Source organism: Pieris napi, chromosome 14, assembly GCF_905475465.1.
Source record: "Pieris napi chromosome 14, ilPieNapi1.2, whole genome shotgun sequence".
NCBI lineage: Eukaryota > Metazoa > Arthropoda > Insecta > Lepidoptera > Pieridae > Pieris > Pieris napi.
This window is the reverse complement of record NC_062247.1, coordinates 926,554-944,686: the sequence shown is the minus strand read 5'-3', so window position 1 is coordinate 944,686 and position 18,133 is coordinate 926,554. Positions and strand designations below refer to the sequence as shown.

The window sequence follows — 18,133 nt, the reverse complement described above, 5'->3', positions numbered from 1 at the left end:
CACAGATAAAAATGTGTTGGTCAATATTTTTCTTTATGCAGAACTAGATAGACGTTTGGTCACAATCCTACCAGATGCTATGTGAGATGTGGCTTATTGGAAAGCACTCCTGTCCAGGAGATGCCTATTTTTCCGCCCCTTGATTATTTTTTTATGTAACAGGAGGCTCACCTGATGTTAAGTGATACCCATGGACATTCTCAATGCCAGAGGGCTCGCGAGTGCGTTGCCGGCCTTTTAAGAATTGGTACGCTCTTTTCTTGAAGGACTATATTGTTTAGAGAAGATTGAAGGAGGAGCAAGGAGTTCCATTATTTATAAAACTTTCAACTACGATTTTACGTTAATCAAACGTCTGAAAATCTGTGTAAATCTTTAAAAATTCAAAACTTTTATTATTTTAAAAAGTTAAAATCACTTTATCGTAACTCACCTTTTCCCTTGTGTCTTCCCAATTCGCTGACTACTATATGGACACGCAGGGCGTCAAGCCATCCCGCTAAAGACACCGAGCATCCTAGGGCATCCAGACCTGAACTTCCATCTCCACTGCCTTCTTTCGCCTCACCTAAAATGAATACCAACGAATTAAAAAAAAAAGTTTATTATTGAATATAAGATACGGGTATTACTTATTCCACGTCATTAAATTATTAGTCCCTACTCATCGGAAAAGAAGTCAGAGAGTGTAGGCCGAGAGAAAAAAAACGGCGTACAAAAACTATCGGTACTCTTTTAAAACAGCAAATCATCAAACAACACCTATTTTAAAACAAATATCGCAAATTAATTAGAAGTAGCAGTAGTAAAAGTGGAGAATGGCCATACAATTGAACGTTCAATACTGGCTTTTTTATAGTATACAGTCATCGCAGCCCATGGACGCCCATTTAAGTGGGTGTGTTGCTGGCCTTTGAGGGAGGAGTATACTATGTTTTTAAACAATTGGGAGGTCGTTTCTCCCAGGGAAGACACCGAACGGGAGTCGATTCCACAGTTCCCTGGTTCGCAATAGAAAGTGTCTTGTGGAAGACTTCAAGCCATCAATCAATAATAAATAAGGATTTTGTTTTTTTTTTATCTGGTAAATTCACTGTTATCTAAAAAGTAATGTAATTCTCACCCTTTCCTTGTGCGACCTGATGGGGCGAAACTCCAAGAGCAGCCAGAAACGGCTGGAACACCAAGTGAGCGTCCAGCAACATGAGAGATCCCTGAAGAGGATACAAGCTGCAGGCCGGAAAGGATTGCGCCACCACACGTGGGTTCATCTTCGAGGGTGGTATCATTGGTTTCTTACTTTTGGGTTCCTGTTAATTAATACTTTTATTACTGACTTTCGCAAGTGCGTTACCGGCCTTTATACCTTTACTAAATTAAGTAATGTACAGAATTTTGACAAATAAGAGAGTTTTACTCTTAAATGTGTCACGCAATGAATTCCACTTAAACAAAAATGTTTTTAATACATACGACTTTAATAGGCTCCTGCTTGGCCATCCACTGGTAGAGGTCCTCTCTCGCGCGGTCAGCTGCAATATGGTCCTGACTGCCCAGAGAGTACAAGGACGGATTGGAGCCTACTGTTGGGAGATCTTCCTTTAAGGTCCCATAATCTGCAATAGTCAAGAGAATTATAATATGTTTGAACACATTTGTAAATCAACTCGAAATGGTTTTTGTTTTAGCTTTAGTTCTGGCTACACCATTTGTAAACCTATATCTATCTATGTATGTACTTTTTTTATAGTAAGAATACTAGAAGTGACTTCTTTAAGGACCAAATTAACACAGAAAATATAGACAATCAGCCACATAATATATTTTAAAAAACAGTTAAATTTCGTCTACAGTAGAAAATAGAATTTAAAAAAATACATTTAAGTAATTTCAATACCCCTTCACCTTAAGACATGCGTATTAAGTGCACTAAATTACCTAAAAAGCAAAACCTCTAACACCCAGAAGTCAGAAGACCCACACATGAAAGAAGTCGTTTGGACGGGAAAACGTAGATTAATAATACCTACTCTTTCTTACCATGCGGTAACCATGGAAACAATGGATGGCACGAAGAACATCGTATATGAATGGTTTATAATCTTCTGAGACTTATTGTAAGTTTATTTGCTTTAAATATATATAAAAACGCTATCACTCAAAGATTCTTAGAACCCAGATAGTGGTCAGCCAACCTGACGTCAGAATGGCCGGCCACTTTATTTATTATGTTCTTTAATGCAGAGGAAGCAAATGCGTCTTTATAGGTAGCAAATAGTATCAAATAGGTAGAGAAATATGGCGTATAGTTTGATTGCGATATCAAATTTGGTCAGCCAACCTGACGGTCACTCATAAAGTACTATCATGAAAACCTTCCCTGTTTAATACTTTGTCTTTAAATCTTCTAATATATACCCTAAGTCTCTAACTCTATCTACTTAGTAAAACTGATACATAATATGACAGTCTGTGGCGAGCGGCAAAGTGTCACGAACCATACATCGCACGAGTGCCGCTTATTCTACGTATATTCAAAGGCAACAAAGTCTGACTCACTAGCAATGGCGTCGTCCTGGAACGGCGTCTTGCGCGTTGAGAAAGGCAGAGACGGGAACACAAGGCTCGCACGACTCGTTTGGGCCGCGCGCACTACACATAGTCAATTAATTAAACAATTGTTTTATTGTTTCTACGATGTTCTAGCAAAAGTTTATTGGCGTCTTAAGGAATCGTAAGTTAATTTTGACTTTATTAAGTACTTTTGAATAATTTAAATAATTAAAGCAGTGATGCCAACTCCTACAGAATGTAGGCACAACTTCAATTACCCCTAAATTTAGATTTAGGGGTAATTGTTCTTAAACATCTTAAAGTTTTTGTTGTACGCTCGGTTTGAGAGGAACATTCAAATATGCATCAAAAATACATTCAAGTCATATATTATTAGTATTATAGCTTTTTTGATATTTCAGTGATAGCCAAGTTTGGAGTTTATATATAGTTTAGCTAGTCGTTTATTCTTTACGCACACATAACACACTTAAAATGTACCTTATTCCTTTTTTTCATTCCATACTTTTCTTTTTTGATTATATTTATTATTTTGTATGTTTCTGTGTGTGTCGTTGTTAATGTTGTGTTATGTTATTAAGAAAAATAAAAAAAATCTCGTATAAAAGTACCCCCCAAAATTACCCCTCAATAAATGTACCTAAAACCCCTAATCATCTTTATTATCTCTAATTTTGAAATCCCCAAGTTGACATCACTGAAATAAAGATTTAAAATTGGATGAACCGTGTTTTGTTCTAGAACTATTGTAGCTGTTTTCAGTTAAGATATTTTATTTATGCACATATGGAGATATAGAACCTTTCCATATATCTTTACCGTGTTTAAAATACATACCAAAAGCGATTTTCCTTAAAAGGCAAATAAACTGATACTAAAACACCGTATAGTACTATTAAATTAATGAAAAAATATGAATAATTAATGAAGGAAATTTTGAATAATTACAATAAAAGCATTTGCAGAGTATTGTTAATACATGCTTAGCTTAGCAACCCTTGATAATTAATAACTTGGATAATAGAAAAGTTATGAGAGCAAAAAAAGATACACCACACCAATAAAATCCGCTAACCATAAGCCACAACATAGATTTTATTTGTATTTTGTGAAGCTATAGAAATAAAAATAAGATATATTTTGTTAATTACATAGTTAATGATAATTGATACGGGAAGGCAGTACCCTTATCATGAACTTGTGTGAGCTTTATAACGTACGTATACGTTCATACGTCAATGTTACGTAGAATCAACTTATTCTTCTTATATTCGGTATAAACAAAATGTGTTTATTCATTATAATGTATAAGATTTGGGAACCCTTTTAAGTAAAGAACACCCGTGTCAGGGTTCCCATTTTTAATGTGTCAATCACATTTTTTTATAATGTCTACAACATGCGTGAGTGCAAGAGTGAGTGTGTGGGTGCATGTGAGTGAGTGTGTGTTACTTCAACTCTGCGTAAGGTGTGTTCATAGCCAGTCTTTTTTTTAGATTGTGAATCGTGAGCGGGTATATATTAAGCAGCCTATTTAATTTATTATAGATTTAGTCTGCCTGCATATTGCTTCAGGCAAAGTCAGTTCTTACTGTCAGACCGACACATTATTTCTTTTTAGATACAGCCGATCATAGTATAGTTTACTATACGAATTCATCTCCACTACTCGATAACAATTGTACGTTTTATTCGTGCTAAGGGTAAAATACCAGTGGCAATCCATTTTGACGACTCATTGGTCTAGTGGTTAGTACCCCTGACTACGAATCCATGGGTCCCGGGTTCGATCCCCGGCTGAGACGAACATCGATGAGATGAGCATTTGGTGTTGTGCTTAGGTCTTGGGTGTTTAAATATGTATTTATATGTCTATCTATCTATAATATGTATGTATATCCGTTGCCTAGTACCCATAACACAAGCTTCACCAGCTTACCTTGGGACTAGGTCAATTGGTGATCAAAAAATTATATGATAAAAATAAAAACCGATTATTAATAATGAATAGTTTATAGCTTCACAATATACGTATACGCAGTACGCACCAGACGGCGGCGTAGACGGGTAGGAGTGCGGACGACATGCCGAACGCACCGACGCTTCACAAATCACAACACATTATTACTAATTTGTATTTTAAAGTCATTCTATCAAACGTGTATGACAAAACTGCTAAATAAGATAGATAATTCAAATAAGTATGTCATTTACACTATATATTTAAATGTTAGTTGTATTCTCTGTAATTACAATTGACAAGAATTGTATCAACAATAGAAAGATCCCAAATGACAGGCAAAAATAGCTTTTATAGTTTCACCTGATTGGCTTATTTTCAAGCTAATCTAACTCTTGTTAATGTACCCCTTATTGACATATTAAACATTGAAAAAATGTTCGATATATTTTAGTATTTTTAGAATTAGTATGTTTGCCTCATGCAGTAATTAGTAACAAAATGAGTTTTATATCAATTACAATAAAGTATAAAATCCAATACATACCCGGTAAGGCAGACGTGAGTTTGTCTGCCTCCATATTGAGAAGCAGACAGTTCTCATCAAGACCTTCGTTGTCGAACTGGTATTCTTGCCAACCTTCTACCGAGTCCTAGAATATTGCAATATTTTAGAATATTTCTTTATTTTATTCCACCGATGTCTTTCCGAACCAATTTGACTTCCTTCCTTAAAGAAGTGCGTACCAATTCTTAAAAGGCCGGCAACGCACATGCGAGCCCTGGCAATGTGAGTGTCTATGGGCGGCGGGGCGGTATCACTTAACATTAGATGAGCCTCCTGCACGTTATATATTAAAAGAAAACCATGCCGAGTGACTGGGACTGTTTTAAATTGTTTTTTTTCTGATAGACAAAAAAAAACACCAATATGATAAAAGAAATCAACATACACAGACTAACTAGATTTAAAATCATGCTGTTTTTGTCCAAAATTTTTATTTTATTTTGTTTCATAGTACTGCAAAACGATTTTTGTGATCTGTATTAATTGTGACAATTATTTTTAAGACGTGTTTAATAAAGAATTTTATTTTGCATTATTTAATTATATAAAACATATACAGGGGACTCTCGATAGTTTGAAACTCCCCTTGAGTTTCAAATAAATTAATTATCGAGAGTTCAAAATATATATAAATAACTAGCTAACCACGAGGGGGAGGTTAAGTAAATAAGAGTTTGATCAAAATTCGCGATTTATTATTTCTAATATTTTGTATTAACAATTAAATACTTTATACAAATGTTTATTTCGAAAAGAAGACCGTAATAATTTTTTTTGTGAGTAACTTTAAACAAACGACAGATCTGTGCGTGATAAACACTTAAATGTATATAGGGAAGCATAGACTTGAGATGATTGCATGTTTCAGATACTATTCCCTCAACTTCAAATTACCTAGAGGGCCAATAAACATAGTAAAAAATATCGAGAGTGCACTGCAGTACGTTCTTATAGAAGCAAATTTGTACCTCAATCAAGTCCGGCAAAGCAAACGTCACAGCAACTGGCTTCATAACTTTGCTCTTATAGCTGTGCTCCAGAAGCAAGGGTGTGTAGAGAATGTTCTTCCATTGCCGAGTAAGTACTATCACTCCCTGAAATTTTGTTAAAACTTGGCTTTAATTTTGTTAAAATTTGGTTATGTTACTAACATTTTCAACTATATCAAAAATACCAGGTAATCAATTCGATATACCTACTCGAAATAATTTTAGCAACGATAATAATATACTTTCAATATATCTGTATAAATATATTGTAACATATAATGATTAATTAATTTTATTAGTTTCAATAAATAGAAGTAAGACTTATTGTTATTTAACACTATTAATAATTTTATAAGTAGGTTCAAGAAATGGTATCATGTTACGATATTTCATGTTTTCCATTTTATATATAGAGTGACGCAAAGAAAAAAAACGGAAAAATGAAATGAATCATGTTTTTCGATTCGAAATAGCTGTAAAAATTGAATTTGGAATTCCTAACCAAATAGGAGATATTTGGGGTCAAAGTGGCCAGTACGATAAATAATAATAATAATCACTATTTTATAATATTAATGAATATCGAGATTATTGAAAAAAATCAATCATTTAATAGAAGTACAAAAGATACTTAGGGAGCGTTCAAGCATTACGTGACGAATTTTGGAGGGGGGGGGGTCCTTTTGTAAAACGTTACGAGGCGGGGATTGAATTACGCGTTATTGTTGACTTTCCAGTACTTAACACCACATAATGGTAACTTTTAGGTATAAAGAGTCACTAGGTGGTCACGAAACGTTTTACTGTACTTGGGTACAGTACTGTACTGGTACAGAAAAACGTTACGGCGCGTTACACGGGGGTGAATAATCTCTAAAAATTGCGTAATGTATTACTTGAACGCTTGATACTAAATAATAACATAATTAAATCAACGAACCTGTCGCAATGTAGACAGCGAGGGTAGATGCCTCTCGGCCAGGTCGGCTTGTACGGCGGCTGCGTCGGCCTGCAGGGCGTATCTCAACAACACGGCGCACAATTGGAGGGACGGCTCTTCGCGCAATTGCTTCGCCATGGGCGTGTGTCGACCATAGCGACTCTGAATAATTTTATCAAATTCGTGGATTTTAATGGACATTATCTGTGAGACTCAGGCAATTAATATTTTTTTTTATCGAACCAGTCCTGAGATAAGCGTTTTTTACTAAACAAACTTTGATCTGTATAATAGTAGTTATAAATAGATGATTTAGCAATTACACTGTGAGTATCCATGGGCGGCGGTATCACTTAACATCAGGTGAGTCTCCTGGCCGTTTGCCCTGTTATATTAAAAAACCAATAACAAAAGAAGAACCAATAAGAAAGAACGAAACTATTCGCTGTTGAGTGTGTCGCTTGATTCTGGTATTTCTCTTAATCATTCATAATCAAAATAAATAAATAATTTTCCCGATGTCTCTTGTTAAAGTTTTGTTTTTAATTTCTCAAGGTTCAAAATCAGCAGAATTTTCCAAATTCCGTCAGAAAAAAAACCAACCTAGGCGTTCAGGCACCTCTCATTCTTTGCAAATAACAGAATAAACACTACTTATTCAGAGCTTGATATTCGGTAGTAGGCTGATCAATTTAAAAAAAAGCATTTAATATCTGATACCCAATCCGCTATTTTTCAAGTATTTTATTGCTTTTTTTTGCAAATAAAATCTAAAGTTGGAAATGTATTTTTTTTAACATTCATGTTTACCATAATTGTCATATATTTTTAATTAATTGTTATATATTTTAATAAGGATAGCTTGTAACATATACTTTAGATATAGCATTATAATATATTAAGTGGTGAACTTTAATAAATAAGTATTACGTTGACACCCGCTAGATGTCGCAAAACACAAATTTAAACAAAATATCCAGTTTATTTAGATTTAGAGAACTTGTCAAGTGCTTCTTGACCTACCTTGGGTAAAGTATGATGAGGAGCACGGTCAAGAGCTGAAGCCATAAGGCTAGCGGCTGTGGCTGCTAGACGTCTTGCGCGTGCCCGGTACATACTGACGACGCGAATGCCAAGACGATTGCATGGATTCATCCAAGCGTTGATAGCGGGAGACGCTGTGCTCAGCAGGTTCCAGTCCAATCTGGATATTTTGTATCATGTTTAGTACTATACTTTAATAAAAAAAATCGGTTGTCTGTAAAGTCGGTTTACTGACGATAGTTGAACGTGACAACGTCATAAGAAAATACTGATTGAATGGTGGCATTTTTCAAAAGAAAATTCAAATTTTATTTGTTTGACAGATATTTTGTATGGATATAGACAAGGAGGTAAATGGAAATTACAATTGAATTGAGCCGATTGTCCCTCTTTGTCGCTCGTTCCGCGCTCTCGCATGCACTTCAAGCCTGAAATGGAACGCCTCAGAACGAGGTAACGCAGCATGAGTCATGTTTTTTCGTGCGTGCAGCCGGCTCCATCAAATTATAAGACGTTGTCACGTCAAAAAACTTAAGATGTCAAGGGACACCCGGATGGAACGAAATTCCTTTCGAGTAATTAGTGAAGGAATTGTAATAAAATTTTAATTTTTTGTACCAGGGTAGTGTATCCCGTCACTTATCAAGGTTATTTATGTATACAGCAAATAAACATCGGGTAAATATATAAATCTTCTATGCATGTGCGCATTAAATCCTAAACGGCTGCACAGATTTTGATGATATTGTTTGTGCGGACAAGTGTAGTCGAGAATAATTTACATTTTTTTTTTGTATGTAAGACGTGTGTACAAGACAACGTCTGTCGGATACGCTACTGTCTTATACATTTGAACAACCAACTTAGTCGTATATTTATTTCCTTCAAAGAATTAAGATAATACGGTCTTTTGGTTGTTTACGCGTGCTTCTAGAAGATTAATTATGATATTACCTCGTATAATCAATCTTCTTCGTAATTGGAGTCCTGGGCGGGGCGGCGAAATTAAACCAAACCACTTTCAAGTCAATGGCACACGACGACGTATTTCCATTATCCTTGGCCGGTACTATTGTCGTGCAACTGTCATTCGAGGGCTCCTCAGGCCCTGGAGTTGTGGGTTCAGGGGGAGGTGGAACTGGAGGAGGTTGAGTAGTTCCCAAATTCGGGGTGCTAGGTTTCGAATTAGACTCCCGTTTCTTAAATAACTCTTCGAAGCCGGACGTCCGAATCCCTTTTGACTTTTCCTTTTCTGGTTTTGTCTCTTCTGTCGATTTCACAGACTCTCTACAACTTTCGCTGTCAGGGCGCGGCTTTTTGTCTTCGCTCGGTTTGTGTGCAGCGGAATGATTGGAGACCTTCACTGAAACGCCTTCCAATCCACATTCGAACATAATGTAACCTATGGAATTCTCTTTCTGACCTTCTGGAGGTCCATTTTGCGGAAGCTGGAAAGAAAGTCAGTATTTGTGGAGCGTTACTCATATTAAGATAGAAATGTATAGGTTATATATGTCACCGTAAAATTGTAAACACCGTTAGATTGTAATCTATCTCGCGAGATTGTAAACTGTCGAAAGATTGTGAACCTCAACGAACTGCTTACAATTTAACGTATTATTATTCGGTAGATTGTAATATATCGAAGTGAAACCGTCAAATTGTGAAACGGCCATTTTCTACTTTTCTATTGGTTATAAGAGATGTGACATTCTCGGTAAATTAATCGAATCGATTATTTCCTCATTTGTTAATTTTAAAGTTGAACCTAATCGAATCGATTATTTCCTCATTTATTTATTTTATTTATTTAGTTTAAGCTTATAACATCACACACAGTACTAAAATTACTAATTATTTTACAAAAAATCTCGCATCTAAAATGTGTGACAATTAATGTAAGCATAAGTTTCACAAAAAAAAATTAAATAGAAATAAAAATTACAATTAAAACATATACGATAGTAAAAGCACACAATAAAATAAAATAAAAATTACAGAAATTTGTTGGCACTTAGAGCAGAAAAAAAAGAAAAATCATCATCAAAACAGCGAAATTAGGTTTGAGAAAGGCACTTGCAAATGCTTTCTCTAAAACCGATCAGCCCACTACCGAATATATCCAGCTCTGGATACGCTGTGTACAATTTGTTAAAATCGCGAAGAATTCGAACGAGAGGTGCCTGAACTCCTCATTTGTTAATAACACACTAAACCCGCAAATGACGATGTCCATATTCCTCTGACATATCTAAAAATACTTACATTTGGATCGCATCCTCTAGAATTGTCAATTCTCACGAATTTAAAGGCAACTTTAGAATGCTGACAAGGAATCCCTGTTATTGTTGCGTCTTTCAATTGTGACGATTCGTTACGAATACGCCGTAACTGTCCGTGTACTTTACCTGAAATATATGAACTTTTTAGAGTGAAGAACATATTAAACTTGACCTGTTACCACAGGACTTCTATAGGTACCACAAAGATGGTTAATAGCTGCAGCATGTGAACCGGTAAAACGTAAATATTGTGAAGAGGCAAATAATCTTTAATAATCTAACACGAGTCGTGTTGGCTTCAGCGTGAGACTGTGCACCTAAAAATATTCTTTCTATATATGTACGCATTTAAAACTTGCTCGAATAATGAAGGAAAACATCGTGAGGAAACCAGCTTGCCTTAGACCCAAAAAGTCAACGGCGTGTGTCAGGCACAGGACGCCGATCACCAACTTGCCAACTGACTCAAAAAGGTTGTAGCGCCACTGATTGATTATATTTTATTATTAATACTATTTTAACAAAGTGTGTATAGTATAGTTGTTTTCTTCCTTTATAATAATATCTGGATTCTGAGAAAGTCAAACTATCCAAATATAAATTTACAAAACGCATAAATATGATTCTGCAGAGGCCTTACTATATATTTTGTCATTACGCTTAAGTTCCAAAAACTAACACAGACACAGCGCACACTTATGACTCTCCAACACAGAGCGTATTATACGCACACATACACATCTACATACTCATACACTCATATATACTTAAGTTCTTACACGTCTTTTGGTTGATTATATGTAACATTAACAATCATATTTCTGTCATGAATAGTTTTATTATTATTAAAGGAAGACTTACCAACATTGAGCGTTATGTTTGTATCCTCACACTGCTGCTGAGAACTTTCAATGAAAACTGGCTCTCCCTTTTCCGGTCCTCTCTTGCGTCCAGCCGCTTGAGATATTAAAGCTCTAGGACCCTTCATGATACCAAAAGACTTCTTACTACCTAACGTCCGTAAGGTCGGTCTGTAGTACAGTTGTATCGACTCCAATGTCTTTCTAGAACTGACATATTTAGCCACAATATTCTCCATGGAAACCCCAAAAAGCGACACGCACGTCAGATCCTGGATATTATCCAAAGCAGAGAAGGAAATCATATCTTCAACAACCGATGATTGAATGAAAATCACGTTGACTTTTGGTACTGTAACCGTTGCTTGGATTTGAGTATTTATTGTTTCTTCATATACGTTTGATTGAGGTATCGTGGCTAGCTTACATTTATCGTCTTTGTCTATAATGATACTCGACTCGTTGCGGGCTTGCATCTGCGGCAGCCAGTTCAGGACGTGCTGCTTTTGCTTCAGGACGTTAGAAGATTCAACTGACGATATACACAAAAGCCTCAAGTGATTTATAACTGTGATTGGATGTACGTTGGCCAGTACTGGCGTGATTGATTCGACAAATTTCTGCGTACTTTCCAACACAAGCGGCGTCAGCATGACGTCTATTTCACCGCGAAGTCGGACAAATAAGCCATCTTTACTGTCACTTGACGTGGTTAGGGTAGACGGTGTGCTTTTATCGTTACTTTCTTGGTTATCTTGCGTGTTCTGCTGCAAGTCCCACCATGACAGTGGGTAGGGATGGGTCTTTATTTGCGAATTGAAATGAGGCGGTAAATTAGCGTAAGGGCCATGCAGGTTCTGATTGCTTTGATTGCTCTTCGATATCAGTTTTAAAATGTTAACTTTCCCTACAGTTTCGAAATTGGGCAAATATTTTTGGCCGACATATACCAGGGAACCATCTTCAGCTCTCTTAAAAAGGGGTAAGGTGAATAGATCATTGCCACACGGTAACGAGCAAGACGACCAATTGACACATTTATATTGAGGCAAGTTGTTCATATAACTTGACATCAGCAAAGGAGAATCAACAATCGGCTTATTGGTTTGCATGTGGAGGTTCACTAAAGTCATATCTTCTTGGGATGAAATCGCCGAAATAAATGACGTCGATGATACGGATCCGCTTTCGGAATCCGGTTGAACTCCACTTACAGTACTGATGTTATCAGGACCATCTCTCATCTCCGATCTAGGAATTGATCCAGTCCATTTATCCGTCGGAACATCGTTAATTGCGTATGAATGTTTGTCTCGTGGGTTACTGTGTCGACTACCGAATGAATGCTTTAAGCTGGACGAGCGACTTGGGAACATGTCTTCATCTGCAGAGAAGAATGCTTCAGAATGGTTCTCACTTGTGATCGACATAGCTCTTTGAACCTGAAGAGGCGTTGGCTCATCGGGATGATGTTGAGAGTTGAGTGAGTAGTGAGATTCCGATACGGCCACATTTCTTGGAGGCACTTTTGGTACCGTAAAGTGCTCGTCGCCTTGAATATGATGTCGTTTACTTGCAATGTTTGGGCTATCTTTTACTACACAGCTTAACGCCAACTTAGAGTCTGATACACTGCTCTCCAGCTGAGGTACAGTGAGTACCGCTTTGTTTAATTTAGAGTCACTATCAATTTTTGAACTGCCTAATGGCGCCGACGAGTCCACCAGACGAGCATATGGAACATCGCTTTTTGTGCTTGATACTAAAACGTTATTGCTTCCTTTATTGACGCTAGTGTACGAAAATCTTCGCGTTAAACTTCGACGTTCTGCTGTTTGAGGTGATTTGTTGGTGATTTGTGGAAGTGGCGAAGGTACCAGCACCGAAACGTTTGTAGGTTGTAAGCATACGTTTAAACTGTTATAAGGCGGTGTATGGAATACCAACTGGCCGGGATTTAAGAGGCTCTGTCCGTAGCCGTATTCACCGGGAATAGATTCTATCACATTGAACATCGCTATATTGACACCATCGTTAATATCTGCCGGACTGGGTTTGAAGAAGTTCGTTCCGTTTCTATTCGATCCAAAAAATGCACATCCACCATTGCAGCCGCACTGCGAGCCCTTTCCATCGTTGGGCCAAAGGAACCACAATCGCTTAAATTTTTCGTCGTGCATTTTCAAAAACTTCTGTTGGACCAAGTGAACGTTTTTAGGGCTTTGTGGTAATGATGATGCGGCCTCTATCAGCACGGGACCCAGAGCCATCGAGCCGACGCCCACCCAATTCTCACTTTCGGGTAATTTACTTTGACTATTGTTACTACCGTTTGAATTATGATGGGTGTTTGTTTGCATGTTTGTTTGTGTGTAGAGAGCGAGTTTGATATTGGGAAGCAGGCCCGTTATACCTGTCCCACATCCTGAGCCATGTAAATTGCAGAATGACAAACGAATCGGCGAAATCCACGATTGTAGAGTTGTATTTGAATCGGCAATATATAAATCGACAAGGTCTACCGCCACTCGTATCATTCTGTACTTAATTTCGTTTGGAGTCGGGCATCTATATCTCAACGGAATATCGGTTTCGGGGCAAAGGACGTTGTTGAGTCCGTGATGACACTGCTTAACTGAATTTGGTGGTATTAATTCATTTTCATTGTCACAAATGAGTAGTAAGAACGTCTCTAATGAAGAAACCACTTGATACAATTGCGGTAATGTCATTCGACCGGTAAGTTGCCCTAGCTGTAGTTCCATCATCCAGGCATACTCAACGGTCTCGTCTTCTACCCCGCGATTAGTATCACTGAAGAATCCGTTTCCCCTCAGCTGAAACGATGATAACATCAGGTGGCCTTGTTGTAGCGCACTTGAATTTGTACTGCCGTTTACGTTGGGCCGTGACAGATTATTTGCCGATATTAAAATCGACGGACTTAATAGAAGTTGAAGCTTTGTTTCTCTAAACTTCTTGTCCATTTCAAAACCGAACCTTTCTATGAGTACCACAGGACAGGTAGGTTCATTTTCACTGCAATTTTTAACAAGATGTGCCTGAATATCGTGAATTATTATGGACACTGAGACGTCCAATGGTCTGCACTTTCTTGGATCGAACGGGCCTTTGCTTGAATCGGTAGAATCATCCATAGAAATTTCAGAGTGTTGGTTAACACTGCTTCTATCATTTAACTTCGTAGAATTATCGCTTGCCCAGTAGTAAGTGCCAGTAGTGGGTGCCTTTTGCATGTCCGTGAATGTCTGATCTTCGCCGAATATGTTTTCCAATAAGTTCATGAAACTCGTAATAATCGTCCCATACGCCAGAAGAACTGAGGGACCCACTTCTAATTCAACACTGACTTTATCAGGGGCAAGGGTCGTTCTATCGAAATTACTACCATCCATTGCCCAATTTAATTGCGGCTGCTTACGTATTCTGGGAATTCTCATGGGAGATAGTAGGATCTCTTCTTTTTCTGGTGTCGTTATGTCCGCCTGGGGCTCTGGACCGAGCGGTGGTATTGGATGGTAGATGTATCGCACGCTCAAGGCTACAATTGGGACCGACCAACAGTCCACCCAACCTTGAGATTTGACGCATTTCCTTCGCCATTTTGATGCTCTCAACCGACTTGGGACCAACTTCATATTCTTGTCAATTGATAATAGAAGTAATCTTGATGTGTTAACTTCAGGTAAGTATAAGCTCATATCGACTGCTTCCCCTTGCACCCATATTTTTAACGGGATAACATCAGGAAGGAAATCCACAAACGGAAGATCGAATGACACATCTAAAAGATCACCACAGAACGCGACGTGATTGTTTTCTTGGTTAGTAGAACTGCAGTCGATCCAATTATGTTGGTTACTGACGGTGACCACTTCGCACTCTTTAAGCAGAAGTGATATTTTCCATGTATATGGTACAAAATGCAGAATATCCGGCCGTGCCTTGCTCGCCCAATCATTTGTCAGGTCTTGGAAGAAATCGATATGTGTGTAAACAAAATGGGCCGTGGCTTTGCAACCGGTCAAAGACAGTTGCCAGCATTGATGATGATTCCAAATGAGCGGATAGTGGCATTTCACAGTGTACTCCAAAGTTTCACTTTCAGCTAAACTTCTATACTGCAAACTCGTTGTCGCTTCCAGATGTAGGAGTTGACCAGTTATTTTCGTTGTGAATCCATCTTGAAGCACTATCCATGGCAACGTTACTTCCAGATATGAACCAGCACCTATATTGATATGTACGGCGTTCGTTTCTTTATTTTTCGTAAACAGAATATCAATTGTCGCTTCGTTAAGGGTAGATAAACGTATATCGAAAGACTGCATTTGTCTTCTATCCCCTGGCTTCGGTTGTGGAGTGACCTCTAAATTTTTATAATTAGGTGGAAAGAAAAATTTGAACAAATTGTCTCGTTGTCTATCCGCCCACGGACCGTAACTAAAGTCGGTACCTTTACCGCATTTGATATCAACGCCCCATATTGGAGGTGCTGACTCCACAATATCACCGTTGGCTAATTGTAATAATACTGGTTCTTCAGGAACTAAACCGGGCTCGTCCATATAGAAATATACTTCGATGTAGTTTGAGCTCATAACGACGAAACCTTCGCCCATGTATCGAGGAGGTTCATCAACCATTGATGTGTAGTTTGGACTCGGAGCAAGAATTACTTTACAATTTTCGGCTTTCGCTTTGACAAAATGCATAAGGTGATCTAAGCTCGATGCTGGGGGCTTCGTACTATACATTAAGTGTGCTTCTTCTACGCCTATAGATAATGTTGTCGGTACTAAGCGATTGCCGAAGACAACTCTACCAGTACAGATGTCTATTTTTATAACTGGGATGAGATCGCGCCAAGTTCTGGCCATTGCTGCTTCAGACCTCACTGCTTCCTGAGCCCGACGTCTTTTTTCATTAGCATCATTCATGGCTTTATCTTGGTCGGTGGAGTCATCATCGTGTGGCTGTTTAATAAGAGGATCTAGACCAAATATCTTTTCCAACTCGTGGTAGAGATCGCATCTATTATAAACATGTAATTCAAAGCCATTCAACATGATAGAGAGGCGGGTGTCAGAATGAGAGAGATCTGAAAAAAATTGAATTTTTGAAAAAAAAAAAGTTTATCATTAACGTTTGCATTTGTGTATAGGATTTTTTAACAGCCATGAATTCAAACTTCTGAGCATTCTAAATAAAAACACTTACAGTTTTGCCTAACCCACCTTGTTACAGCTATCAATTGAATTCTAAAGCACTTCAGCAATTAAATAGTAGACTGTCCACAATTCAAATTTTAAAATTTACCTTCAGAAACATCTTTTGGTACATATGACCTCCACCATCTAAAAATTAAGTAACCATCTTGAACCCGCAGAGTGTAATCGTAGTTGATATAGACAATATCCCGAAACATAATCTTTCCAGACAGAGCATTCAGGGTGAAAGAACCTACAATATAAAACATATTTTACTTTCAAGCAATACAAACTAGCTGGTGTCATGCACTTCAAGACAAGAATTCAATTTGTATTGAGTCCATAATATATTAACTTTTGTAAATAGTAAAGTTAAAGCATAATAATACTAATTAAAATAAGTTTAAGATCATAGTAATTTTACAGCCGTGGTATTGTATTGGCATAAGAAGCATGTATCTAAAATATCAGTTAGATAAAATAGTGACATACAATTCGGGAATTAAGAACTTTTAAAACAGTAGAAGATTATTATGGTATTTAAGTCAAACACAAAAAATAGGCATTCTTTTAATTGAAACTTAGAAGGATTCCTATATAATGTAAATAGCAAGAGATTAGGTTCAATCTATGTTATGTAATCTAATTCTCTCCCAAAGAGGTATTTTTAGTATATTTTCACCCATGATTTTTTTGTGTGACTAGTGTATTGGACTTTTCAGATAGCTTCAAATTAGAAGTGCTCCATAATATTTTATGAGCTTGCTTTTATAACTTTATAACATATAACTGATCTTCTACTATAATTACTATTATAGTAGTAGACACTTAACAGATGTATTACTTCAAACATATAATATGTTCATAGTTAAGACAAAAAAACTATATCAAAGCTGCCGTTAGGTCTTTCTTAGTTTAATATCTCAATTGTATTAAAGTTTTATAATCTCTTTAAACAAACTTGCATTTATCTTCTACCAATTAAAGTCATATTCCAAGGTTTCATATTCATAACTTTCTTCACCTTATATTAGACTTATCAGTAATTTTCATTTACTGGTGCCATTTTCAACTTTCTGTTTTATATTTGTATCCAAGTTATCAATGTGCAAATGTAAATATGTTCAATATGATTTATATACACTCTAATTAAGTAACTTGTTTAGTTAGATACGTAATTGGAACTATTACTTACCAATTTTGAAATTTTCATCTTGAAAGTAAAACCTATTCACAAGTCTCGTCAGTACGTAGCCCAATACACGGCTATTGTAGTAAGTTATGTAAACTACCCAAAGCATTCCCGATATTAAGGAGACGAGCAACAGGGCGAAGTTCCTGTCCATGGTTATCTCCGCGAAGTCTATTGTTGAGGAGTTCCATCTCTCAGCCACCGGATCCAAGGACCCGGTGTAATTCTCCCTACAAATATTATCATTACAATAACAATCCCTTTGTGTGTCACACAAAATTGATAAACACTCATAATATAACGCAATTATACCAACTTACATTTTGTATAGCGTATTCAAGTATCCATTACATTATAAAACATGGAATATTGGTTGGGAAGACACAATGGTTTCGTATAAACATTTCTTTTGGAATCCTATTTACAAACAATTTTCATGTTCCAAATTTTCATTCACTTTTATTTTCATCGCCCCCATCGACCATCGCACAGA

General features: G+C 37.0%; 1 protein-coding gene across 3 annotated transcripts in view; it reads right to left on the bottom strand.

The window, feature by feature from the left end:
- The window catches only part of LOC125055706 (transmembrane protein KIAA1109), a 45,508-nt gene extending 27,375 nt beyond the window's left edge, over positions 1-18,133 (bottom strand). Inside the window, exons 1-14 of one of the 3 annotated variants that reach the window (XM_047658190.1) lie at positions 17,961-18,133; positions 17,644-17,870; positions 16,558-16,701; positions 11,219-16,339; positions 10,341-10,483; positions 9,030-9,523; positions 8,055-8,235; positions 7,032-7,193; positions 6,071-6,196; positions 5,082-5,187; positions 2,560-2,652; positions 1,474-1,616; positions 1,124-1,310; positions 434-568 (exon numbers count right to left, since the gene is read on the bottom strand). In XM_047658190.1, the coding sequence (XP_047514146.1) occupies positions 434-568; positions 1,124-1,310; positions 1,474-1,616; positions 2,560-2,652; positions 5,082-5,187; positions 6,071-6,196; positions 7,032-7,193; positions 8,055-8,235; positions 9,030-9,523; positions 10,341-10,483; positions 11,219-16,339; positions 16,558-16,701; positions 17,644-17,870; positions 17,961-17,962 (7,264 nt within the window). In that variant the 5' untranslated portion in view covers positions 17,963-18,133. The remainder of the gene's footprint in view (positions 1-433; positions 569-1,123; positions 1,311-1,473; positions 1,617-2,559; positions 2,653-5,081; positions 5,188-6,070; positions 6,197-7,031; positions 7,194-8,054; positions 8,236-9,029; positions 9,524-10,340; positions 10,484-11,218; positions 16,340-16,557; positions 16,702-17,643; positions 17,871-17,960) is intronic. The other 2 variants (XM_047658191.1, XM_047658192.1) reach the window with 2 other exon arrangements.